This window comes from Melospiza melodia, chromosome 6, assembly GCF_035770615.1.
Source record: "Melospiza melodia melodia isolate bMelMel2 chromosome 6, bMelMel2.pri, whole genome shotgun sequence".
NCBI classification, from domain to species: Eukaryota; Metazoa; Chordata; class Aves; order Passeriformes; family Passerellidae; genus Melospiza; species Melospiza melodia.
In genome coordinates, this window is record NC_086199.1 from 22,707,677 (window position 1) to 22,733,562 (window position 25,886).

Here is a 25,886-nt window from a genome sequence, read left to right on the forward strand (position 1 = left end):
CACATTTGCTTGCTTGGCTCCTGCTCAGCTTTGCTAACCTGCAAGAACACTCAGGACCACAATTTAGCATAAGTGTGAATGAAAGAGGAAGGAAAAAGGAAATGGTTTACTCCTAATTGCAGAGACTCTTACTTAAAAAGTTGACTCAACAGAGTAGAAAATTGTCCATTTGCTGACAGATTATTTTAGTAATTCCACAAAACTTAATAGACAGTCATGTCTCATATTGTCCTGGTCCTCTCTGTGATCCATCACATGCACCCAGCTTGTTTCTCAGTTATGCACCTGCCTTCCCCACGCTGCCCCTCACTTTACTCAACCCCCTCTGACGTCCTGCAGACAGTGCCTGCAATGCCCCTCTCCACAAGACCTACATCTACTGAAAACACTGGCAGAAAGCAACTCACTAATGATGAGTGAGATGTGCAATGAAGGATTCATGCTTCATCTTTCTGAAATCTGTACAAAACATAAACACAGTCTATAAAACCGGACAGATTGTTTTTCTTTTCCCCAGCACGGGCCTGCTGCTGGTCTGAGGAAAAGAACAGAGTTGTCAAATCCTTCATCTCTGGAGCTTCCTGACCTCTTCCTCGGTGCCTTCCCTGCTGACCCCTTTCCTTTCCCTATTCTCACCACACCTTCCAGGGCAGCACTGTGTTTCACCACCCCCAATACTGGCAGTGTACCGCAGCCTGGGCCCTGGGAAGGGGCATTCCCTGTATTCCAGAGGGCACCTGCAGATCTGCTGCCTCTGGAGCTCTGGGACTGCTCCCAGGAAGAGCTGTGGAGGCACAGGGGAGGTGTGTGTCACACTGCCTGCACGGATGCTGCTGTGAGGGAGGCTATGAAAGGCAGACTGCAGGAGACAGCAGTGGCTACTGCAGGCCACCACAGGGGAGCACGAGCAGAGCCAGCAGGAGACAGCTTATCCATGCTGTGCTTTGGTCTATGCAGTAATTCCAGCCTCTCACTTTCATAAGTGCTAAATTCACACAAAAATGTTTTTTTTAAAACCCACCACAGGCGATTAAGCTGTGATCTAGATTAATTAGCTGCCATATTTCATTTTTAAAATCAGAACTGGCCTGTGCTGACACCAGGGAAACTGATAATATTTTCACTCGTACCTAACTGCCTCTGATTTTTCACGCTGCCTAGAACGGAGTGGCTGCTCCCAGCCTCACCCATCCATGCCAGGCAAATGCCTGCACCTACTGCAGGCACCCATGCAGGGTGCTGGGGTGAGGCTGGAGGACCAGGGATCTCCTAATGAAAGTGCTGACCCTGGTGTAACCCGTGTGCCCCAAGTAGCACTTCAGTGTTGAAAACAAAAGATCGATGAATTGTATAATGTACTTTTACTGCTGTTAATTTTTCTGAGTGCTGCTGGTTTGTGTCTCCTGGAGGCTAACAGGACCCTTTGGCCACAAAGCAATATTTACTCTCTCCTGACAGCTGGGCTGCTGGAAGCAAAAGATGCATCCTTGCTCCCCAAATGATAAGGAAATGATAAGGAAATGCACATCATGAAAAGGACATATCTGATAGAGGCTCAGCACCACTGCATGCAAACATGGCTCAGCCCTGGCTCCTACTCCTGTGAAGTTCTTCCAGTTTGCTCCTTTAAATCCTTCCAGAAAGCAGAAGGTAGGCAACAATACTGTTTAAGCAAGATCTTACAAATTACTTTTTCAAAACTAATTTTTCAGGTGGTAGACTCTCTTGTCCAGCACTATATTGCTCCCTGTCCATTTAAACTATAGCTCCTCAGAACAAGCGCTATTCAACTGACCTCCACAAAGTACCTTTTAGTCCTGATGACACTTTAAGTGTTTGCTCAAAAAGCCCAGCCCCAAATCTCAAACCCCTACTGGAATTCTCTCATGGATTTGATATGTGCACACTCCTGTTATGTTGTTTTATGTACTGCCTTTACAGAAGTCATCCCTACAGCACCTTCCTCAAGCCAAGGAGGTACTCTGAGACTCAGTTCAGTGAGAAGCATCTCCTGCAACAGAGACAGAGCTTCACAGAAGATATCCTTGCTTGCTTTAGCATAGCTGGAGACACACAGGAGGTGTGCAAACAGTGAATGCATAAGGCACATAGGAGAGGCAAAAAATTGATTTACACCAAGAAGTAGAAGACAGACAGCATGCTACTCTCCTCATGTTCACTGGCATATGAAGCATTTATATCAATAACAATGCAAAGTATTCCTGTAAAACATAGACCCTTCAATTCCTTTCCCATCTCTGTGTACAATTTCTAGAGCAAGCACTGCACAACTGTAAAGAGCTGCCAGAACAGGAACTACATCAGCTCATGAACTTCTCAAGCAGAAGAGGTTTTCCATGTCTCTGTTCCCTCCATCCCACTCAGCAGGAAGGACTTCAGGTAAAAGCTGGGGAAAAGTGAAACCCTCTCTTGTACCACACTGCAAAAGCCAAAAGGCAAGCAACCTGTAATCCTGCAACACAGCATGAACATTTGAAACCATATTAAAACCCAGCATTGGCCAGTAGAACATGCCAGAAAATTTTTTAGAACTGATTATTGGTCCCCAGTTCTCTCATTTTCCAGTCACTGACTGAGCTTTTTTTCTGGGGATATCCTGCAGTATCTCTATCCTCATGAAAAGCATCAGTTAAGATTTTCCTTCTTCCACACCAAGTCAGCATTCCTCTAATTTGCCCCAGCCGATGTGTAGAGCTCCACTCCCATCCCACCTTACAGCAATGTGTCATTCCTGCCTTTTCCACTGGAGCAGAAGTGCAGCACAGGCCTCCTACCAGCTGCTGATGTGTATCTTTCTTTTCTAGTTGCAGGGGTGCTAAACACACTGCAATAAATCTCCTCATCCCAAGGGAGCAGTTCCCTTTCTTCAGGCCCCATGATATTATACACAGCAGCTCTTCCCGATGTCAGAAGCTCCATTTCAATGCTCCTCTTCCCTCTGAAAGATCCTGCTGCTTTGTGTCTTACCACAGGGAAGCTCCCATCACCACCCAGCTTTCAGATTCCCCACCACGGGGTAGGCCGTGCTTTCAGTCAGTGACAGGGTCATGACAGGGCTACCAGGCAGAAGGGACCTGTCTGCTTGTGTGGGCAAGCTTTTCACATGTACCTCTTCCTCACCTCACAAGGATGCTGATCACTACTTTCACCTTGCAGCAGAAAGACAAAACAAGACAGTCGGCAAGTGTGAAGGAAAGTCCTATCCCAGTGCAACAGCCAAATGGTGCATATTGAATTAGAAAGCTGGGAGAGAAACAAAGCAGTAGTTTTGTAAGGTTTGACCCCACTTTTTAAGCCAATTCTCGTTCAATTTTAACAACAGAAACCCGTGCATGTGCTAGCAGAATCTTTCTTCTTCCACTGTGATCTCTCCTTTTCCTGAAGCTGTTGTATTCTAATTCCATCTTTTTGCAGAAAGTAATGGTTGCGTGTTTTCAGAGGATCTTCAGGAAAGTTAAATGAGAAAAGGTGTGAGGAACAGCTATTTTCTACCACACCTCACACAAAAACCTTAGTTATAAGCCAAAATTCAGCCACAGTGACAGGACCTTGCTGTTGGCTCTTCGGCCACCATTTCTCTGTCCCAGTGTGACCTCAGGCTCCATGGCACAGGTTCTACCCTTGCTTGTCCTTCCTCAGTGCACCATCTCCAATCAAACACAGCTCCAACAGTGTTCAGTGGAAGTACACTGTTTACAATCCAAAATCAAGATAATTCTGAATGATCAACTCTCCTTTGGATCTTGTGCAGAGCAGCAGAACATTGTCTGACACCGCGTCTTGCATTTCCTTGCAGCATCAGAGTTCTCAGGATACTACAGAATCAGACGGTACTAAACTTAGACTTCCTACCCACAGGGAGCTTTTGCTTAAGGCATGATTTGTTACATTTGCCTTTTTCTTTATCTTGATTTTATCTATAGCTATAAAGATGCAATTGCTACTCAACTTGATGGCATTATATATATAGATACCTTAAAAGAAGCTTAAAACCAAAGCTGAGTCTCTTCTTCCCAGCTATCTCGTTGCAGTCTTCTCCTTTGCACAGGAGATGGGTTTCATCCATACTCCATGCGTTTCATCCTCATAAATTTGGCAAAGGGCATTCTCCTCTGGAGATCACTGGAATTCTCCACATGCTGGAATGCTTCTTTGGAGTCCTGCTTTACTCACCTCTGGTGTGTTTTTATCTGGATAATATTCTTTGCAACTTCATCGAGTTCACACTTCACCTGCTCTCACACCTCATTTGGCACTTTGTCCTCTGCGCATTTTAGCAATGCATCAAACTGCTCCCCAATCACCACTATGCTGCCTTCTCCAACATACTCCAAATTATTCCCAAAGGGGTGAAAGAATCATTTCATGCATTAGAAGCATGAAACCTGAACTCTGAAAGAATCAGCCAGTGATCTGAGGCACTAATAACACCTGGCAGAGTTTTATGGAAAGAAAATTGCTTGTTTCTGCCACTCCCATACAAAGCTTTAGTTGATTCCTGCCCCCTCACTTCAATATGAATTTTTATATGGCTTCTGCATATTTCTTCTTCTACTGTGATGTTGAACTGAATGGCCCAATATTAATCTTGTACCAATTTTACACTGGTGTAACCAATCTGATTTTAGAGTTCCTTGTCATTTACAGTAGCAAAAATGACAACAGATTCATATTCAAAGTACCTTGGAAGACAGTTATAAAAAGAAAGTCCCCAGGCATGCTCAAAGGTTGTAGATGGCTTCTTCATCTTGTGGTTTCTGCTTATCTAGTTTCCCATATAAATTTTCAACACCAGCCTCTTTGTTCAACAGCAGTGACAGCATTTCATGGTTGTTAGCTGCTCTCAGAAGATGAAGTAACCTGATATAAATTACCTATTGCTGCAAGTGCAAGAGAACCCGTTAGCACAGTAGTCACTTCTAGAAGGCTGCAAGTACTGACTACATTATTACAGGCAGAAGGTTTTCTATCATGGTAGAAGTCATTTTAATATGGCATCCTCCTCCAAGATTTTTCTCGATGGCTATTCAAGGATTTTTCCCTGGTTCAGTAGCCCACATTATGAACAGTGGACTACATTCATGTCCTAACTTTCACGTTGGTGATGTACAAAAGCTACCACTTGGATGGCATTCTTCCAGAAGAAACCAGAGGCACTGAGGTTTGAGAACAGCAGTCACAGTAATGGGAACTGCCAAATGAATGCACTGTTCCTGGTTAAATCTGCATTTAATTGCTGCTCACTGCTATTCATTTACCCTGCTCACTGCTATTCATTTAAGACAAGACTGGGTAGCTGATAAATAAGATGATAAACCAGCTACTGAGTAAAAAAAAAATAAATAGAGGATATCTAAAACAAATACCTCTATATATTCATATTGTGATGTGGATAAGCTATATTCTAAAATAGATGAGAAACCCCTGTATATCCTCATGAGACATAATAGATGCTTTTGGTGAACCAATTGTAATTTTAAGACAACATACTTGTCATTCTTAGCTCAGGCTGCCAGAGCCCAACAATTAAGGTCTCAATTATCTCAATGACAGTTTTATTCCCAAGGAACCACGTAGGGGATACTTCTCTTCCAGACACATTTAGTCTAAAAGGATCTAAAATTTCTGTGTGCCACTTTATTAGGCAGTGACTGACAAACTAGAAAGAGTTTTAAGACACCATAAAATGACTGGGCAAACTCAAGTAGGAGATAAAAACCCTCAAAGGACACATGAGGCCATGAACAGAGTAGGGTCTTTCTGAACATAAGCCAACACTTTGTGACTGCTATGGGTGACCAGGCACTTGCACAGTTTGCTCAGAGAGGTTGTGGTGTCCCCTGTCTTGGAGATGTTCAAGAGCAGTGTGGACCTGCTTCTGAGCAACCAGCCTTAGATGGTCCTGCTTGAGCACAAGGTTCAACCAGATGACCTCCAAAGGTCCGTTCCAACCTCAGCAGTTCTGTGATTCTGTGTGAAAGCAAGAGTTAGCTCCACTCTGGAAAAAGTGTACATATACTCAAATTATGCAGTCATGAAGATTAATGTATTTCTCAAATAATACATGAAACTCATATGCAAAACACTAAAGTTTCTCTTTCCCCATCAAGCTTCCTTACCATGAGATTTTCATAGACTGTGGAATTGCCCTTCAGGCATCCAAACTTACACTAGTAATATGCTGAAGGGAGTGCACAGCAGGGATGACAGAGAATCTCCCTGAAGACTCCATCAGGTCCATGAACATGGAAATGCTCTCTCAATGCAATACTGAGAGCCAAGATGCCCAGGAGAAACCTGCACATACTTTTAGAGGAGGACACAGTAATTTGACCATTTTCAAGGATCTGGCCTGTGGAAACAAAGGTGCACGGGCTGCTCTGCAGGCCAGCCCCTGTGCAGCCCGGCGCACTGTCAGCAGAGCCCTGCAGATGGCTGCAGAGCTCTTCCAGCGCCTACCTGCGCTACGGCAATGGGCGCTTGGAGGCAAGGACACCGGCCAATCCTGCACTGAAGGAAGCAAAATTGTTCTCCTTTCAAAAAATGGACACCTCTCTATGCTGCCTTTATTTCTACCCAAATGTAACAGCCAGTGGCCTGCAGGCTGAATATCACTGTCTTTAACCTCACAAAGATCCTCCATTTACACGTTTTCCCACGACACAGCTGAAAGACAGAGATGCTGTGGCTCTCGTATGTGACAGTGAACTCCCCACACACAAGAACAATTTATCGCTCAAGATGCTTTTCTTAACAAGGGTCTGTAGTCCTAAGAAGCTCTTACGGAGCAGATATTTGAAAAGAAGTATCCATTCTTGTCTTGCCCACGGCAGCCACATCCTCTTTTTCCCTTCCCCAGACTTCAATCTAACTGAGCTGAAGGGCTTTCAGCCTTCTTCTTATATCTCACATCAGGCTCAAGCACTGTTCATAAAACAAGCCATCTTCATCCACCGTCTTTCCCTTAAACTCTACCTTTAGCAATGAATCCTTAAAAAAAAACCAAAAACTGAGTTCTCTGTCACTGTGGATTGCCCTCCTTCCTCCAAAGCCATGTCTCCTACTTCCTTCTCCCCTCTCCAGTGTTACACAGCAGATTTGTGCAGGGACAGGGGGTTTTGCATCACAAAATTTTGTGTGGAAATCCTTCCTCTATCTCAAGGGATTTGTGAGCTTTTCTGTGCCCACCTTGTATCAGTGACATGCTTTGAACACAGGGTAGCCTGATGTCTGTGCAGGTCTCTCCACAATTATGGACAGCTCCCCACCACAGGCACACTGACACTCAGTGGAATTCAGTGCCCAAGTCAGATCACTCTGACTGAAAATTCCAGCTACAGTATGATAGTGGGAACCATTTTGTCGTAGTTTGTATTTACCTGGTCCCTTTCCAATCTATCCATCTGAATCAAGTAATTGTCTTCTAAGAGGGAGTCAAGAACTTGTAACAGACACCAGCTGCCCATTCTCTTTTAACCCATCCAATATTAGACTCGTTAGTCATCAGGATAACAATCCTGTTTGCAAATCAGCTACCTTTACCAGATAACCAGTGGGACCTAGTACTACATCTATTAGTCCAACAATATCACAACCAAGATATATAACTGCTTCTGTACAAAAATCTTTATTCTAATCCTTCTTAAACTCAACAAGACTGATTGGCTTTTATTATTCGTGAATTAATTTTTAACTCTTGGTCCAGCAGGGGAATTGAATCTATAACATTTCGCAGAGACCGAAGAAAAGTAACAGTATGTTAAGAAAGTAAACCAGTCAAAAGCAGGTATTTTTTCTTCTTTCAACAAACAATTCAGAGGGCTGAATCTGTTTTTCCCTAAACACCCAAGGGAAAATTCTAGGGAAAATTAGCACATTGAAACATATGTAGAAAGCACATCACTGTACTGTGAGAGCTTTTGTTTTTGTTTCATAATTATGTTGTTTTAAAAAGGCCGTGGAATTAAATTTGTTAGTATTTTAAGAAACTAGTCCATGTTAGACTAGGAAATCAAGAAGGGAAATTTCAACAGAGACAGTCCATATTATTAGAGAAGTAATGATCATGGGCAGTGATTAGGGCTTATAGTTGCTCTGTAATGACAGTCCCCTAACTGTAATTGCTAGGAAAAAAGAAACTGCTCTATAGGAAAATAAAAAACACTTTAAAAAAGAATAAAAAGACAATTGTCAGATACACTGTAGGTGATGAAATTAAAACAAAACCTCAAAATATTTCATAATCAAATAACCTTTTAAGTTATTCCATAAGGGGAAGCACACTATATTTTGTGGCTTAGTAAACCAAGATCGCATTAAAAAAAGAAAAAGAAAATTTCCAAAACCATCAAAAAATAAATAAACAGATAAAAGAAATTCCAAATCGCCGACTTTTATGGCTATGGCATTCGAGCCCATCTTGACAATGTTATAGTTGGATCTCTGTTCTGCATACTGTTTTTCAATGTGATACTCCATTTAAAGAAAATCTCTGTTCCTCTTTAAAAAACACCAGTTCATTGATTTATAAACAGGAGATCTAACTGCAGTTATTTAGTAGCACCTAATCCTATACGATCCATAAAAATATATATTCCTAGAGAAACACCCAATTTTTTCAGTGCAAATGTTCTGTATGGTATATTTGTACAGCATTTTACATTTACAAAACACCTTCTATGCAAGGCCATGAACAGATTTACAAGCTTGAATTGCTAAAGATTGGGAACAATCTTGTGATGAGGACAGACAGACCTACCCTTATTTCTTTCTATACATTTATACACTAATACATGCAGAAATATGTAACCACATGCAGAAAGTCTTGTGTATGCATCCAAAAAGACATTGGATGGATAAGTAAAATATGCACTTGATTATATATAAAATTATATTGTTTGTATACATGTGTGTTCTGTTAAATTATAGCATGTGCACAATTACATAAAATTGTGTACACACACTCTGACAAACATCCGTCCATGCACTTGTAGAACTCTGCATGCAAGAAAACTCTTTTCTGTCCTGCTCTGGCACATTCTAGTCCTCCATGGTGGGCTTGGTGCCCCTACACAACTTGTATCAATTATTCAAAGGAGATGCATCTGGCATCATGGATGTAAAATAATACCTACGAATGCATCGCACACTTAAACATCATTTTCATAAAGTCATATCTGCTACAACCTATTAAGGCAAAGAAAACCCACAGAAGGTGAAGTCATCATCCTTCACGATGCCCAAGCACAAAAAATGCAAGTTCCTGAGTGGGGATTTGCGTGGCTTTGAAGGAGAGTTTCGATTGTACCAGACAGCTGTGGCCTCCTCCCTGTCGCAGTCCCTGGTTAGGCTGCACATCATTGCTCAAAGTCGCTGCGTGAGGAGAGCCCTCATCCAGCCAGATACCTCTGCACTACTGATGAATCTGATAACAAATATTACCTACTACAGAGTGTCAGGCAATAGGCACCGGTGCTTTCAGAATTTTTCAGTGTCTCACTGTACCATTACCCCTTAGCCTACAAAAATTATCCAAAAAAAAAAAAAAAAAACCCTCATCAACAGAAATACAAAAACTATGAAGAAACAGAATTAAACTCTTAAAGATAAAAATAGAAGTAACATCATGTATGTTTGGAAAAGAACTGAAGCCGTACTGAATTTATGTTTTCTAAAGAATTAAATCGCTCTCCCTCTACAGCACTTTCTGAACTGTTAAAACTAAATGGTAATCACATGCCATACCCAGTCGTGAAACAAAGAAAAATAAAACAACAGCAAGTCCTTAAAATTAATGTGTTAATTATAAATGATTTTAAAAGTTATAAGTGAAGCATGTAAAAAAAATGCACGCATTGAAAATGTGTATCCGCTAATTGTGGTTACCTGCAGTAAAAATAAATTATACACCAAATCCCCAAAATCAGTAACATCCTATGTTCTTCACTGCTATATTGCCACATATGTGAAAAATTCATCTATATAAGTGTAATTTCTTAAAACATGAAACAAATATGTTTGATAAAGAGAAACTTGTCAGTTTGACCTGAACAAAACCAAAAACAACACAGAAGTCTTTGGAAAAAAAATTCTGTTGAAGAATAATTCTTTAGTGTCCTACAGCTCTTCAATTTTTTAATACGTAAAATGATGTAAATCTCACTGAGAAATTTGGTTTGTAATTATTCATGTCAGTACATTAAAAAAAGTACTTGCGGAAACTGACAGAAAATTGTATTTCTGTTTTATTTTCACCCGAGTGCTTATATAATCTTAAAATTATCTTCCTATGCGAAGTCATAATTGGAGAATTGAACATTTTTTAAGCTGTTCTTTTGACCTTTGTCTTGAGTGAAAGGACAGCGAGACAATATGCTCACCAGCATTGTTCCCAGTGACGGCTCCATCACCAGAGATTGAGGGCCATTATTACAAAAGGGAACTTTAAAGTGACATGAGAAAAAGGGGGAGAAAACCTAGAAAATAACACTTCTTAATATGCCATACGCACGAACAGCCTTTCAGACCAGCAGACATACAGCAAGAAAAAATCTTCTTGTAAAAAGATCTGCAGTAAAACACAGACAATCAATTCAAAACAAAAAGTACTATAAGAAATTTTCTCCTGTTATGCAGGATACTCTAAGCTGGAGGTCCCACTTCCATCACCCACATTACAGGCTATGCTAATTTAAGGAAAATATATGACTCTTACAATACATGTTAAAGCACAGACAATTTCCAGGAATGGAAAAGGAAAATTTGGACGGAAAGAAGGGGTGCTCATCAAATAATGTTCTTATCCTATCAAGAAGAAGTTAGAACAGGTTTGCTTTACCTTCCAAGCCTTCAGTAGATGCAATATTTGGACATGCCCTTACGGTCATTACAAAAATTGTATAAAAACAGCCACCTCTGTCTACATTTAATGGATTTCCTTTTATGTATACAAAAATGCAAGAATAAATAGAACTCCGTCCAAAACAAGAGCAATGCTATCACAAATTTTATCGCAATTTAAGTCTTATCTTGAAAACAAAACAGACAAAATAGACTATTAATACAAAAAAGTGAAGCAGCTCCTTTTTGCTTCCTATACACACCTAAGTTAGTGACTTTATGAACTGATTCTGTGCTGTTCACTAAATCCATATGGACAAGGGATATCTTTTGTAGGACAAAAAAAGTCATCCTAAGGGTGACTAGGCTGAGATTTGCCAGGATTCCATAAAGCGAATAGGATTTGCTAGATATTTATTCCTCCCTCATTCAGAAAGGGAGTGCAAGAAAATTCCAGCTCCGCAGGGACAGAGAGCCATCGCAGGTTGTGTGATAACAGCTTGCCACCTGCTTTTCGCAAGTTGTCTCTGCGAAGTGCAAGGGGCACTGAGTAGTAACATTGCCTGTGGTGATAGGAATGCACTGAACAGCTCAGTATGCAAAAGCACTTACTGGTACACAGTGCTCTTCACAAAGGGCATTGCAGAATGCTTTCCAGGCTGTGTCAGAAGTGCTAGGAAAGGAAATATTAGTGCATGTGTCACAGAAGGAACACAAGTGCTTGCTATCACAATAAAAGAAGGTATAAGCAAATACAGGTAAAATGCTGCTCATAGCCAAAAAAAAAGGAGGAGGTGAGGGAGGGAGTGAGGTGGGGGCCAGGGAGAGGGAGAAGACAGGGAACTTAGCAGCAGTCACATTTGACTGAGCATTTCTGTGCAAGAACAGCAAGGGTTAACAGTGACATGTAAGCTCCAGTCCAGTCAAGATAGGGTCAAATGATGTGCCGTGAAAGTTTCAAGTCCTCAATCCCCCAGAGCTTGTTTGCTAATTACATTTGCAATTACAAACATGACAAATATATTATTATACAGTGTGTTCCACCTTGAGCAGACATGTTTCTCCTCACGGACAGTCATTGCCAGCAGCCAGACTCTCAAGCACTGGAAGAATCAAAGTGCACTGTGCTCCAGATGCAAACATCATTTTTTTGTGGGCATCTCTATTGCTCTGAAGAGGCAGGGCAAGGCTTTAGAGAGAGGCAGCAAGGATGGAAACAAATGCAAAGAGTAAGTTATTACAATTTAATTTCTAAGAAGTAAAACTTGCCAAGTCAGTAGCTATTACTAAGAAGTAATACTAAATTGTGTTCTGTTCCCAATGACACGCACAAAGCACTTTACACATGCAAGCTACGTAGAAATTACTACATTCAAAACTCAAATGCAGCTAATACTGCAAAGACAGAAAGAAACCAAGAGTTTCCTTTGTTTTAAGGCAAGGTCACCATAACTATCTGCTGCTAATATCTTCTTTATTAAGTTCCTTCACTAAACAAACAACCATTCTGATTCACAGTTTGTCACAAAAACCCTGATCTTTCCCCCTTTTCCCCCCAGTTCCTACAGCGGCATTACCTAAGACGCTCACTGCTGGGTTCGGGGCAGATGCTATATTTACTTGCTCACACTGCGCAGACTAAAAATTCTGTTGTGCTCCCTGGCTGTAACGTTGCTGCCAATAGCTCCACAGAATAAAGAACAGGTCTGACTGGGAAGAATCTCCTCATCTCTGCAGTCTACGCTGGAATTGCTGATGTGCATCTCTATGACCCCCAACTCTTAAACCAAGGAGCACGAGTTAGAATAAGAAGATGGGGAAAGGATTTTGGCTTTGTTATTCCAGATTTCTCACCACGTTTTTCTACTTTTACTACTTCTTTCCTTAATTAAATATCTCTTAGACACTTCACACTCTGTGGAGAAATTCTACCTTGCTCCTGATAGAACCTATAAATTTCATCTACTCTCAGGTTTAAACCTTGTTACTTCTCCCTGTTTCTATTCCTTAAGACAATTTGAATCCTTCAAGCTATGGAAAATTTTGTAAAGAGACCCACTGACACAATGCACAAAACTTCTTATTGAATTGAATTAATTTGAAGAATGCAGGTATTTTCAAATAACATGAAATTCAGAGCAGTAGTGACAGTGCAGAAACAGGGCTGGAAAATAACAGCGGAAAGGGCACAGAGAGTAGAGCAACATTCTCTTGGAGAGGAAGAAAACGGGATATGAAACCTCTATCACAGCAACTTTCTCTGATGCAATCTCTCCAAAGTCTTTCCCCTCTCAGGCTAAATGCAATATTTATTGATTACTTCAAATCAATACAATGAAAAAATCCTATTTTTTAAATATATTGATCTTTCCATATTTCTCAATAATTGATAATGATTAGATCATGTTTACTTTTACAAGTGGAATTAGAAGAGGAGGGAAAAGTTAATACAAATACTCTAAAGGTACTGATTTCCTCATCAGCCCTCCATTCACTAAGCTTAGTGTACTGAGACCCCATTTTATGATGGGAACCCTGTCAGAAACCCTGTAACTACCCCAATTCCTTATAAAGGTTTCTCATTTTATTCTGTCAACGAAACAAACAACTCCATCCTATTTTCTCCAATTAACAACTACTTCCAATTCCAGCCTCTGAGGCATATTCAGAGCAGACAGTTGCATTCAGATTCTCTAACTCAGATTTCTTCCCATTCACAGAATATAGAGATTTCCAGTAACCTCTGAAATCAAGTCACATTACTTCAGTCTATGCATTAGGGTCAGTGACAGCAACTTTGTTAATTCACTGCTGCAGGGTCTGGAATTTGCTCCTTCATTGCCTTAAAATTCCAACATTATACCATTTCACCTCTCTATCAAATATGTAATTTATTCCTTTCAACTTTTTCCTACTCTTCATGAAATAATTTTTATTTTTATTACATCAGTGACTCACATGTCTTTCTTTTACCTCAGAAGAAACAGTGTAAGAGACATAGCATCTGGCAGGATGCTGTCATTTGCCAGTGATTTTTATTTTACCTTCATAATGGCTCCTTGGTCACTTTCTGCCATGTAGAATATTAATAAGAAACAGAAACGGCAATTTTGTAGTCCTGTCAACATTTCTAGTGGCAACTATAATGAGGCAGAAAACAAAATTCTCTGAGATTTCGAAGTTAATTCGGGAAAGTAAAAATCCCGTATTCTACTCTCTACTGAAACAGCCTCAGGTTTGCACATGATGGAGATACAATACCAGTACTCCACATGAGCATATATATGCATGTGTGTATACCAACACACAAATACTTACAGATGCACACATGTGTTTGAGTGTGACTATAATGACATATTTCATATGGCAGTGTGTACACTGGTGGTGTCTGCACACGCATTCCCTTCCCGCTGTACCGCAGACAGGCGCTGTCAGTACAGTTTAACTAATGTATTCTCACCACATGCCCTCACCTGAGAGACAAACTGCAGGTACAAATCACTGCCTTTGGTAATTTCCTAATTTGAAAATGCTTTAAACAAATTCCAATTCATACAAAAGCTTCTTTCTTGGACCTACATTATCTACCCCGGGAACAATTTTCCCAGAGGTCAGTACCAAAATGTAGGAAGCAGCTGCTAAAGAGTGGATTTCTGTGTAAGAAAATAAAACATACATGGCCTTAGAGTACATGCACAGAGAATCAAAATTAGGAAGAAGCATTTTCTTACTCCTCCTGAAGGATTCTGCACTGAGAGAAACCACACACCTGCTAACCAGAACTTCCACAGGTTCCTGGCGCAATCACTTAGATCAGCATACACAGGGAATGGAAAAGGAATTTTCACTGCTTGAGCAAGAGAAATACAAAAGCTGAAGAACGAATTAAAGGAAAGGAATTCCTTTGCTTAGGTTTTGTTCAGACTCCTTTTGAGTCTGACTGTTACAAAAATTAAGATCTCATCAAACTCCAAGGTGAAAGGAGTCACCTCTCCTCTCCTTTGCCTTGCTCCTTCGCTCTCTGTTTCAATAATTATGAGGTGAAATATAGTTTCCAGGGAAATGTATGGATCATATATTGAGTGACCACATCCACTTCTCTCCCAACATTTTAGCCTTCCTCACATTTTTTCCTATAGCTTAAAAAGTAACTAAAGAAGAAGCAGTTTGCAATATTTTAAAATTAGCTCCTAATTTAAGGTTTAATGTGACAAAAATTGCAATCCACAGAATTACAAGTGGTATTAAAAAAAAAAAGGAGGAAAATAATTTAAAATAATTTTAATAGCTGGCAGTCAAAAGAATAAATCAGTACAGTAAGAATAATGTGCTCACACCGCTAGTTAGGGATACAGGCACAAATACAACACCTGTATTTACTTTGTATGTTCACAGGGCAGCTGTGTTACAGTGGGAGAAAAAGATGGTTAAACAGATATAGACGGGCCAACTCATCCTCAGCTACAGGAATATAATGTGAAATCTAGCCTTAATAAAACCAGAATGTAAATCAAATCAGTACCAGACACACTGCACATATACCTTTATATATACTGTATTTTTAAAGCTGCTCATATCTTACTTCTCTCAGTAACTTTTTTCAGACTTTCCTGCACTGTCATACTCCTTTAAATTAAAAACATTGAAAAAATTGAGGTTGAAATATTTTAAATTATATTTCTCTATTTTACCAAACCTCAACAATGTTAAAGAGAAGGTCAGTTGGCACACAGAACCAAGCACCTCTTAAAACAAAGAGCTCTCCAACAGTTTCTCATCTCAAAAAGCAGCACTCTCTGTCTGCTGTAAAGCCATAGGGGCTCAGTGGCACTTCCCCCAGGGCCACCTTCATCTGTCCACTCAGCAGCCAAGGAGTTGTGCATATGGGTAAGGTGCACTTGACATTTTTGAGAGCTGACTGAAAGCCCATGAAAAAGTAAAAAGGGTGAACAGCAATACAACATGCAGATTACTTCTTACTATTTTCATGTTGTTTGAGTTCCTTTTACTCAATTCCAAAAGTACAAAAAAATAAAAGGAAAAAGTTAAGAGACAACATAGTAAGTGATGAAGATCTCGGTTTTCATTGTGGCATTTTGTTATTTTCTTTTTTTTTTATGAAGGTAAATACATCTTCTATTTTTGCCTTAATATTAAGATTCCCAGCAGTATACAGAATACATTTCCCTTAAGAAACTGTTTGTTTATTTTTAATTCAAAGTGGAGCAGCCACAAGTGTAGCACCAGTGGGGAAAAGAAAACCACATGGGTTAGATTATTAATTTCTATTAACAATACGAAGTCTCATTTTAATGAAACTGCTGGAAGCTGGGGATTAAAGGAAAGAGAAATGAGTGTAAAGACAGATGGAATATCAGAAAACAAGGTACAGAAAGACAAATAAAAGCTGAAATGAGGAAAGAGGGGTATTTGTGGATGATTTGTTTGACTTTAATTATTTTAATTGTACTAAATACAATATATTCTTATGACAAAAGCAATGAAATAGGCAAAATTACTTAATTCCCACCTCTGATGACACAAAACCTGCATAGGTGACACACGGATTAACATGCAAACACACAAAAGAGGACTCTGCTCAGGGTGGGATTTATCAGAGAAATGCATTTAAAATTAATTGTTCCAGTCAGCTGGATGTAAACGCTGAAAAGGTTTTGCCTTGTTTCCCAACTTCCCCAACAGGATCAAACCAAACTTAACACGCTAAAGTGATTTTAAACACAGCATTACCAGGCACAGCCCACTTCGGAATACAAAGAGCAGTAGCAGGTGCTAAGGTATCAGCCACCAGTCCCAGCTTGGGATGTCTGTTTGCCAGCCCTTCGACTCACTTCACTCTTTTCCCGGGCAGGCTATCCAAAACAGTGGTCTGTGGGAAACTGAATTTCCATAGTGCATTTCAGATGAAAAACAGACTTTTAAAATAAAAGACGGTGCTTTAGTGGATCAGGTTCGTATAATTTTATATGCACATCTCTTTACAGGCACCTAGTAATTCATCTAATAAAAATCCTAGCACAGACGGAAAGTAAAACTGCGCAGAAAGGACTGTCAGTGCTCACTGTTAGCTGCCTGTTCCTAGGAGATGAAGCATTAGAGGGAGAAGTTACAAGGCAAGAAAGAAACACACCAGCACGCCTACACCCCCAAGTGCTGTTCCGCGGACTCTTCCGCACCTGCCGGCGCGGAGGCGCGCCCTGCCCTGCCCTGTCCTGCCCGCGGCCGGCCGCTCCGAGACCCCCGGCCCAGCCGTGCCCCGCGGGGGCGGGCGGCGGCGGCGGCTCTGCGGCACGGAGGCAGCGGGACTGCGGGGTCGCTGCCCCATCCCACCGCAGCGGGACGCAGCGCCGGCCCCAGCCCGCCCCCGACCCGCCCGGCCCCGGCACGGCACACTCACTGGTTGTGGTAGCCGAGCGGGTCGGAGATGCACAGCTCGGAAATGTCCATCAGTCCAGTTTGAGCATTCCCAGTTGGAGGAGAAAAAAAAAAAAAAAAAAAAGAAGAAAGAAAGCAAAAACACAAGATAACAACTAAACAACTGCGGCGGGCTGGGAAGGTGGGGAGCGCCGGGAAGAGGAGGCGGCCCGAGCCCGGCGGCGGGGCAGGGGCGGCGGGAGGCAGCGCCGCTCCGCTCCGCTCCCGCACCCGCGTGCGGACACACTGACGGCGGCAGGAGGCGGGCGGCACGCAGGACACGGCCACGGGGGATTTCGCCGCCCCGAGCCCCGCTGTAGCTTTAACGCCGGGAGACGGATGGAGACGGCAGGGCGGCTATTGGCTCCCGCGCAGGGGCTGGGCTTGGACGGCGGCTGGGGGAGGCACGGCCGGGGGGGCCACCGGACCCGGCACCGCAGCGCGGCCGCCGGCACCGCGCAGCCCCGGCCCGGCACCCTGCGCTCCGCCGGGACGGGGAGGGGAGCCCCGCTCCGGGCCGCAGGAGCCGGGGCGCCGCGGGGCGCAGTGCGGGCCGGCAGCCGGGCTGCCCCTGGTGACACGGGATAGCGGCTCCGGCTCGGTCCCGCCGCGGGAGCGGTGGCAGCGGCAGCGCACGCGGCCCTTCCCGCTCGCCCGGCGGTCCGTGTCTGCGGGCAGCGGCTGCAGAGTTTAGGGGTATGCAAAACTTGAGCTAAGGGTGCCCCGAGGCTGCGGCTGTGCCCCCACACAGCACCCCCATGCTGGGCACCAGGCACCAGCGTGCCGCTGGAACACGCGTGCCCCGGGCGCTGCTCCATGCGAACACACGGCTCCACAAACACTTCGCGCACATGCAGACCCGCGACTCAGCGCGTCCGCAGCGCTGCACTCGGAACCATCTCTTTTCCCATACCGATATCCATTGCCACAAACGCGTGCAGAAGAGTTCCCGAATCCCGTTTCAAAGCAGTGTAATTCAGATGTCACTTAGTGCAGTTTATGAACCCACACTGGAATAAGTCGTGGCATGTGAGATCAGAATCTGGCATTCAGGATAATAGCACGCATTCCCAGGCACAAAAAACATAGCTACAAACCCTCAGGAGTCTTCACAAACATCAAAACTGGCACATACAACTAATTTCACGAAGGACACATTTTCAAAGCTCTGCATATGTACTGACTGCTGCTAGAGTCTGTGTCCTTTCACAGTTCCAGCACGTATTTTCACACTCACACAACTGCACTGCATATTTACAGCAGCCCACCAACACCTCTCTGAAGGTCTCTCTCCACAAAGCACGGGAACCTCTCTGGCATGTGCCTGCCACACGCAGTCCTGCCCTGAATGCCTGACTCACACGGAGCTGCACTAAAGGTTCTGTTTGCCCCTTGCTACCTACTCCCTACCTTTCAAACTGCACTCACAAACCTCACTTGTAGATCTCCTATGCTTCTAGTTCATGTTTAGATGTTTGCTGCTCAAATATATAAAAATATCCTTAAGAGGTAGGCAAAAACCAGAGGCCTTTCTAAAACAAAAAATACATACAACTATACCTGGATAAAAGCTTCATGCTCTTATACCAGGCAAACAAAATTTTTTTAAAAAGTAGAAATCAGGAGGGTATTTTTAAATATAAAACCCAGAATCTAATTTGAGGCAAAGATGTACAACACCAGGAGAAGTGAATGGCAGACTACAGCTTTTTGGATGATGCAGGTAATACAGAATAAAAGAAAAATAATAAGAATAAAAGAAAATGCAATGTGGCTCAGCTCCAAGCAATAAACACAGGATAAATGAGGCTACAACTTTTCATACAATTAGTATTTGTAGAAACTTGAGAATATTTGGAAAAGAGGGATGTGCAAATTCAAAGCCAGTGTAACTATCTCCTCTACCAGAGATCTTAAATGCATATAAAATAATGGTGTGCCCTAACTTGTCCCCAGGCCGTGTGAGGACAAGTTAGGTGATTCTGGTCACCTACCTTTAAAGGATGTCAAGCCAGAGGTCTTTTATGGTAAAAGCTACATATGAAGTCAGCACAGAAAACAGGTTAGTTTAATAAATGGAGACAGAGAGAAGATGTATCTGGTTTTAAAGTACAGCAGAATCAGATTACCTGAATGTTGCAGGTGGCACAATTCAGATTATACATTTTTCCTCAACCAGAATAAATACAAATGAAACATATACACGTAGACTTTTGTACACTTCAGTGATATATCATCACAGCAGAAACTCTAAGATGTTTTAAATGTTGCAGAGACAAGAGACAAGCTTTAATAAGGCATTAGCATTAGTAGGGCCCAAGGTTGTAAGGAATCTCACTAACCACCTCGGAGAACACCTGACCAAGTAGAGGCAAGGACAAAACCAGCACCTTTGTGTTTCCAACAGAAAGCTGAGGCCAGAGAGGGACTGACTGCTGACTTAGTTGCCCCAAAACAAAGATTCCTGTTATGCAGTAGGGTGAGAGGCAGGAGGAGGCACACAGGGTCAGGGTTTAGGCAGACTACAGTTCAAGAGCAGTCAGGGTGTTTGCAGTGAGAAAACAATTTTCTTCAGAAAGGCTCAGCCTGACTGGATCCTGACTGTGCAGAGATTAACTCTGGTGTAGGCTCTCAGCAAATGGGAGGCCAGAGTGGGAATGCTTGGCAGGCAGGTCCTGCTCTCCCAATAGCTGATGTTTTAATTTTGCACTTTAACTTTTATCCAGGCTGAGGTGATGCAAGCAGGGAGCCATGCGATTGCCTGGCACAAGGTCCACAGGCTGAATTAACTGATATAAACAGTACAATAGTGGGTTTGTACACTGGAAATGGGCTGTTGCTGACAGAGGACTACCTGGGTGAGGTGGGTATTTGCAGAATGGTGCAGAAACGTAATATTAATCTCTTCTGACTCGGTGCAAATGGACAAATTGAGCTTCTCCTGCCTTGAGAGTAACCTGTGCAGAGGTCTGACCCTTCCTTTCTGAGAGCAATAGAAAGGAATAGTCTCTGCTGGCTGGGCTTAATCTGCCAACCAGAATTCACTAAGAAAAAGAACAAGAGTCTTGCAAGATGATTTTGGAACTTTAGAGGACTTCATCCTTTGCAAACCTCCACACACAGCTGAGCTCTTCTCACAGCTTTGGCCAATTTTCTTCCCCCACAGAATAAAGAAGGAAACACTGATCTCAACATGGCTATCCTTCAGATATGTGTGGGTTTTAAAACAAGTTCCAAGATGAAGTTAGAAAGGATTGTGAGATTAATCTGGTAGATCTGGAAGCAAAAGAGCTCTCTTAGGGTAAATCCAAGTCAGAACTCCACACAGAACAGAAGCACCAGGCTTGGTTTGTGAGCACAGCCTTTGTTTGCTGCCCTGACCAAATCCTCTGCTGGAATTGCTGCTCTCTCACTGCAGGAGGGACGGGGAACCATCCCAGCCAACTCTGTGGCTCTGAGCAGAGCCTACCCAGAGGTGCTCTGGTAAGTGCCACCCTTTGGGATGACTTTCATAAGGCAGCCTCTGGCTTTTGGGGTCACCTGTTCTCCTCATACGTTGTCCCAGTGCACAGCAACAACGCTCCATCAATATTAGCCTTGGACAGATCACAATCAGAGCACTACAGGCTGATGGAGTGATAGGCAGCATCAGTTCTTTGAGACATGCAGCATGGAAAAGGAAAAGGAAAAGGAAAAGGAAAAGAAAAAGAAAAAGGAAAAGGAAAAGAAAAAGAAAAAGAAAAAGAAAAAGAAAAAGAAAAAGAAAAAGAAAAAGAAAAAGAAAAAGAAAAAGAAAAAGAAAAAGAAAAAGAAAAAGAAAAAGAAAAAGAAAAAAAATTGTGATGTATGTCTCCAATTTTCCTGGCTCTTCCAAGATATAATGGATAGAGACTTTCTTTGAAGACTTTTCTCCAGCCTTTAAGGACCAATCTGGTTTTGATAAACTGATGTTTTACTTTTAAAAAAACTTTTATCATGGAATAATGATCAACTTTCCAGCAAGTTGACTGATTGATTGACAGAAATTTCATTTGGTCTAATATAGGAGTAACCTGGAAATCATGCCAAACAAACTGATTTCACTTGTTGATAAGGTGCCTTTTTTTCTTTTTTTTTTTTTTTTTTAACTAAGGAAAATGCAGAAGAGGAAGAGATCTAGTTACTTTTAGGGTTTGGGATCGTGTTTTTCCCTTTTATGAAGGCTCTATTATTGTATTTTCACAAGAAAGTGAGTGAAATGCTGTCTGTACAGGGCAAAAATAAGATAATTAGGAGATCTGAACTGGGCTGAGCAGTTTTGTGTATACACTTTTTTATCTTGTCTGCTGGGGAAGGAGGAGATTGATGACACAAAATCTTTCCCAGCCTGTGTCTCATTTAAGTTACAGGGGGTCATTGGGTTGAATTCAGAAGACAAGCCTTTCACACCTTTGAGGCCAACAGAACTGCCTGACCTCACACAAGTCTCTGTTACATGCCCTGATCCCTTTGCTTTGCAGGGCTATTAGCCCTAAAGAGAAACTTAGGTAACACAGGTCCCTGATGGCTGGTAGGCTCTTGCAGACCAGTCTTCTTTATTTAGGGCTCTAGTCCATTTTCTCTTACCCAAACAAAAGAGTTTGTTCTCCCCACAAAAAGCAATGTCTTCTTTTCTACCAAACTCCAATAGATTTTTTTTTCTGTAAAGATCAAATTGGTCTTGCAAACAATATGCTTCCATCTAAAGATATCATGATGAAGCTCAACATCTATTTAAACAGAAATCAGTTTTCATGTTGTGATTTTCAAACAATGAATAGCCATCTGAACATCCTTAGATGGGCTTCAAATATTACCTAGTCTTTAGAATGTGTTACAATTCACAACTTATAGACTGCTCAATCCTGCCATAAAGAGGTTGTGTGGCTTGCCCCAGATAAGTCTGAGCAGATCTGTAGCACAACAGTCTGAATATAAGTATCTTAACCCTTACTGTCCTGCTTTAATAAGAATTCTCTGTCCCAAAAGTGTGACCTTAAATTCTGTGCTTGGATATGGTGCTAGGAGCTCTGTGCTACAGTGTGACACAGTGCTCCTAACATTGTTAGAAGTCCTGAGTTAAGACAAACATAGTCTCTACATTGCCAGGGAAAAGTCAAGGTTTCCTTTAATAACCATTTATGACTTTTTTTTTTTTTTTCATTTATGGCCAGTGATGTTTTGTGTGGTTGTATACCCATTTTTGTCTTTGCAGTGTTAATAGCAGGACTCATTTCCACAGCAGACCATGTTCCTGCTGACACCTTAAATGAAAGTTCACTGCAGAGACACAAAGACAAACCAAGCAAAGGAAATCTAACTTTTGTAAAATTAAAACAGAGCATCAAAGAGGCAGGTGCAGAGTATTTTACCAAATGGGAAAGAATAAAGACAATCAGAAGAGAGACATTTCTTTCCAGATTATGGAATAATTTGTAATAAGAAACAGAGAGAGGCAAGAGAGGAAATTATGTAGCTGGGGTTATGCCTTCTGCTCTTCCTTGCATCATCAGTTAGCTGGGGTATTTCATAAGAACTTCTATCCTACTTGCCCAGAAACATAGCAGTGTATCTTCTTCATGTTTTGGCAACCTACTCCTTAGTCAGTCTCTGCCTAACTGTTTAACTAAGTGGACAGAAACCTTCCTCAGAAAAGACAGGTAATTAGAGAGGTAGGTTGAGCTTGTAGATGTAGAAGATTTCAATAGAGAGCTGTGATCCAGCTCCAAATTTGGATCTGTTGGTGATCTTTTTTCCATGATATGTTACACTAATCCTCAGCTGGGTTACTGTGGTCAGGCAGAACATGGCCTTGACCTTGACTGGAAAGGGATTTTTATTCACACTCACACCTACACATAATTTACTAGCACAGTAACTGCTACTTCCTATACTCTTTCAATTCCAGCAAAGCTGAAATTAATCCTTCTCCCTCCATGATCCTAGGTGTCCACAGGGCAGTAGCTATTTGCTCAGCTACCAGGAGGAAGGAGAGAACACAAGGCATCAAGGAATCTTTACCTCTGTTTAGCTGTTGCAAATCCTCCATCACAAGTGTGGCCTTCTTAGTATGGTGGTTCATCCTGTCAGATGGGACATAAAGCCAAAGAGCATCTTTTCAACTTTAGCTTTCCTAAAATTACACTAGCTTTAAGTCTGGTATTGCAGAAGGCCAAGGAGGATGGTCAGTAGAACAGGGGGTGCTTGTTCATTGCTCTGATTTGGGGAGATGATTCACTGGTTTCCTCTCCAAGCCCATGCACTCCAAGCCCATCCATTCTCATCACCCTAGGACCCTAATATTCAAAGTACCAGCTTACTCACTGGACCAATCAAAAGAAATGCCTGTCTTGTCAGTAGAAATAATGGTTATTTACTCTTATGCTGCATGCCAAAAATGAAAACACTTTTGGCACCTGCATTGATAGTGTCGAGCGTCTCAACCCAGAAAAGGAGGGGGGCTTAAAGAACCAACATTTTTCAGAGTTACTAGTGGTAAGAAAGTATACCTACTGAGGGTCAGGCAGTGAGGGCAAAGGGTAATTTTTCCAAGTCTGTGATGTAAACACATGCAAGATAACTTATTTCCCAGCCACAGCAATGAGGTGGCTGCAGTTTGAATACAATGATGTGACAAAAAACAGTGGGTAAGTGTGCAGGTTCCTCTTAGCTGGGTTCTCTGGGTAGGTAACAGAGTTATTTTAGAACATGAGGTAGGCTGTTATAAAGAAGAAAAGCAGTGAAAGGGCTTTTCTTCCCAGGGTGTAAGGGATGAAGAAAGCAAGGAGAAAGACCTTCCTTTCCCTTCAGGAACCTCCATCTGGCCTCATCTGGGCACAGTTGATAGAAGACTATTGACTTCACCAGGTCAGTCAGGCCAAATACAGAGGAGCTCACCAACAGTGGATCTATACAAAAACATTTAACAGTGAGATGAATCTGCAGGTCCCAAGTGACATTAGCAAACTTGATATAGTTTCTGTCTGGAAAAAGCAGAGATATCAGATGATCAGGATTGCTCTTCTGGTCATCATTTCCAGCCTCAGAATACTCCAGTTTCTAATAGTAATGGACTACAGGTTTTGGCTAGAACCACACATGAAGGCCAGCTTCATTCTGATATGCTGTATCAGCAGCACAACAACCTCAACTCTCCTCTGCTCTGAATCTCCAGACAGCTCAGTTAAGTACATAACCTTTTTTAAAATTTGTTCTGTACTAACTTGAGTGCTTGAAGAACTATGCAGATTTTTTACACAGCTCCCTCTTGAGTTTATTTATTACTTGAATAACATTTATTTCACTTGTTGGACAAAAGCAAATTGCTGTGGCAGATTATTTGATTAGATAGCTTTGCCAACAAACCCCATCCCAAGCTTAAGATACTTTTAAGTACCATCATGAGTTACATATCTGCATTGCACTCAGACCTTCAAGTCAAGTGCATTAGGAAACCACTGTTCTGTCTACAACACATTAACATTCAAACACTATGCCTACACACCATGAATGATCAAGTTTTTGCAGTACATTTTCAAAAATAAAGAGAAAAAATAACAAGAAGAATAATCCTTGCTTATACTACAAAGCATCACTTAGAAGAGGCAGTGCAACTCAGGACCATACCTACACAATATATGAACATACAGTGTTGAGAGAGTAGCCAGTCATGAAGAGACAGATGCTGGTTACCAGATAAAAAAGCTCTTCTTTGCAAAGGAAAGGAGAAGTTTCACCAGCTCTGTTCTAATTCTGTTGTGCTGCTCTATGTATTCCAAAAGACAGCAATCTTTCTCAATGTGTTGAAGTACAAGCCCCTGGACATCTTTGAAAAGCTCTTGTTGAATGAGTTATAAGTCTTAAAATTTCTCAGAGATCCCAGGACAGAGGCAGTTGTGAGCAGTAGTAAAATCTTCTCCTGACAGACCTGAACATGTGTCACTGGATTTCAGCAAAAATACCTTCATCATTCATAGTCACATGTTGCCAGCTTCACTGTTCCTATGGCAGCAGTAGAAAGGATTACTTTTCTCTTTCATTGTTAAGGCAAACTCAAATCTCAGTCCCATGTGGTTGGAGGGTGACTTTGGTGCTGCAGCCTCCTAGCAACAGGTCCTCTTGGTCTCCACATTGCTTACAAAAGAAAATTCAGTATTGGTCTTTTGCTAATCTCTCAAACACCTTTATTTTCCTGGTGATCAACAACTACCAGTGCCTCCCCTCTGTGTTCCTCTGTTGAACATAGCAATCTTCCATTAAACATTTCCAGTCAGCTGAACACAGAAGCGCTCAACTCATCTTTTAGATCCTCAACATTTGGCAGTATTTCATAACCACTGCAGTCAGCAACCCAGTAATGTTAGGCTTTTGTGATGTAACTTCCAGAAGTTGTTGCTACCAGGTTTGTCCTGTCAACCATACAGTCTGGGGACAGCACTTTCTTTGTTAAACCCATTGCTTTTCCAGAGTAGCAAGAAGTTAGACAGAAACAGAAGAAAAGGAAGACAATGGGAAAGAGTGTCACTGCTTCAGATACAGAGGTCCACTTAACCACTGATGGTGCAGCACCCAGC

The 25,886-nt window shown here is 41.9% G+C and overlaps 1 protein-coding gene across 3 annotated transcripts in view; it reads right to left on the reverse strand.

Moving 5' to 3' along the window:
* The window catches only part of ESRRB (estrogen related receptor beta), a 126,450-nt gene that overhangs the window by 64,337 nt on the left and 36,227 nt on the right, over window positions 1-25,886 (reverse strand). Inside the window, exon 1 of one of the 3 annotated variants that reach the window (XM_063160239.1) lies at window positions 17,279-17,346. The exons of the other annotated variants lie outside the window; for them this stretch is intronic. Within the exon in view, the coding sequence (XP_063016309.1) occupies window positions 17,279-17,328 (50 nt within the window). The 5' untranslated portion in view covers window positions 17,329-17,346. Of the gene's footprint in view, window positions 1-17,278; window positions 17,347-25,886 lie in introns of those variants that run through there. 3 annotated transcript variants of the gene reach the window in all.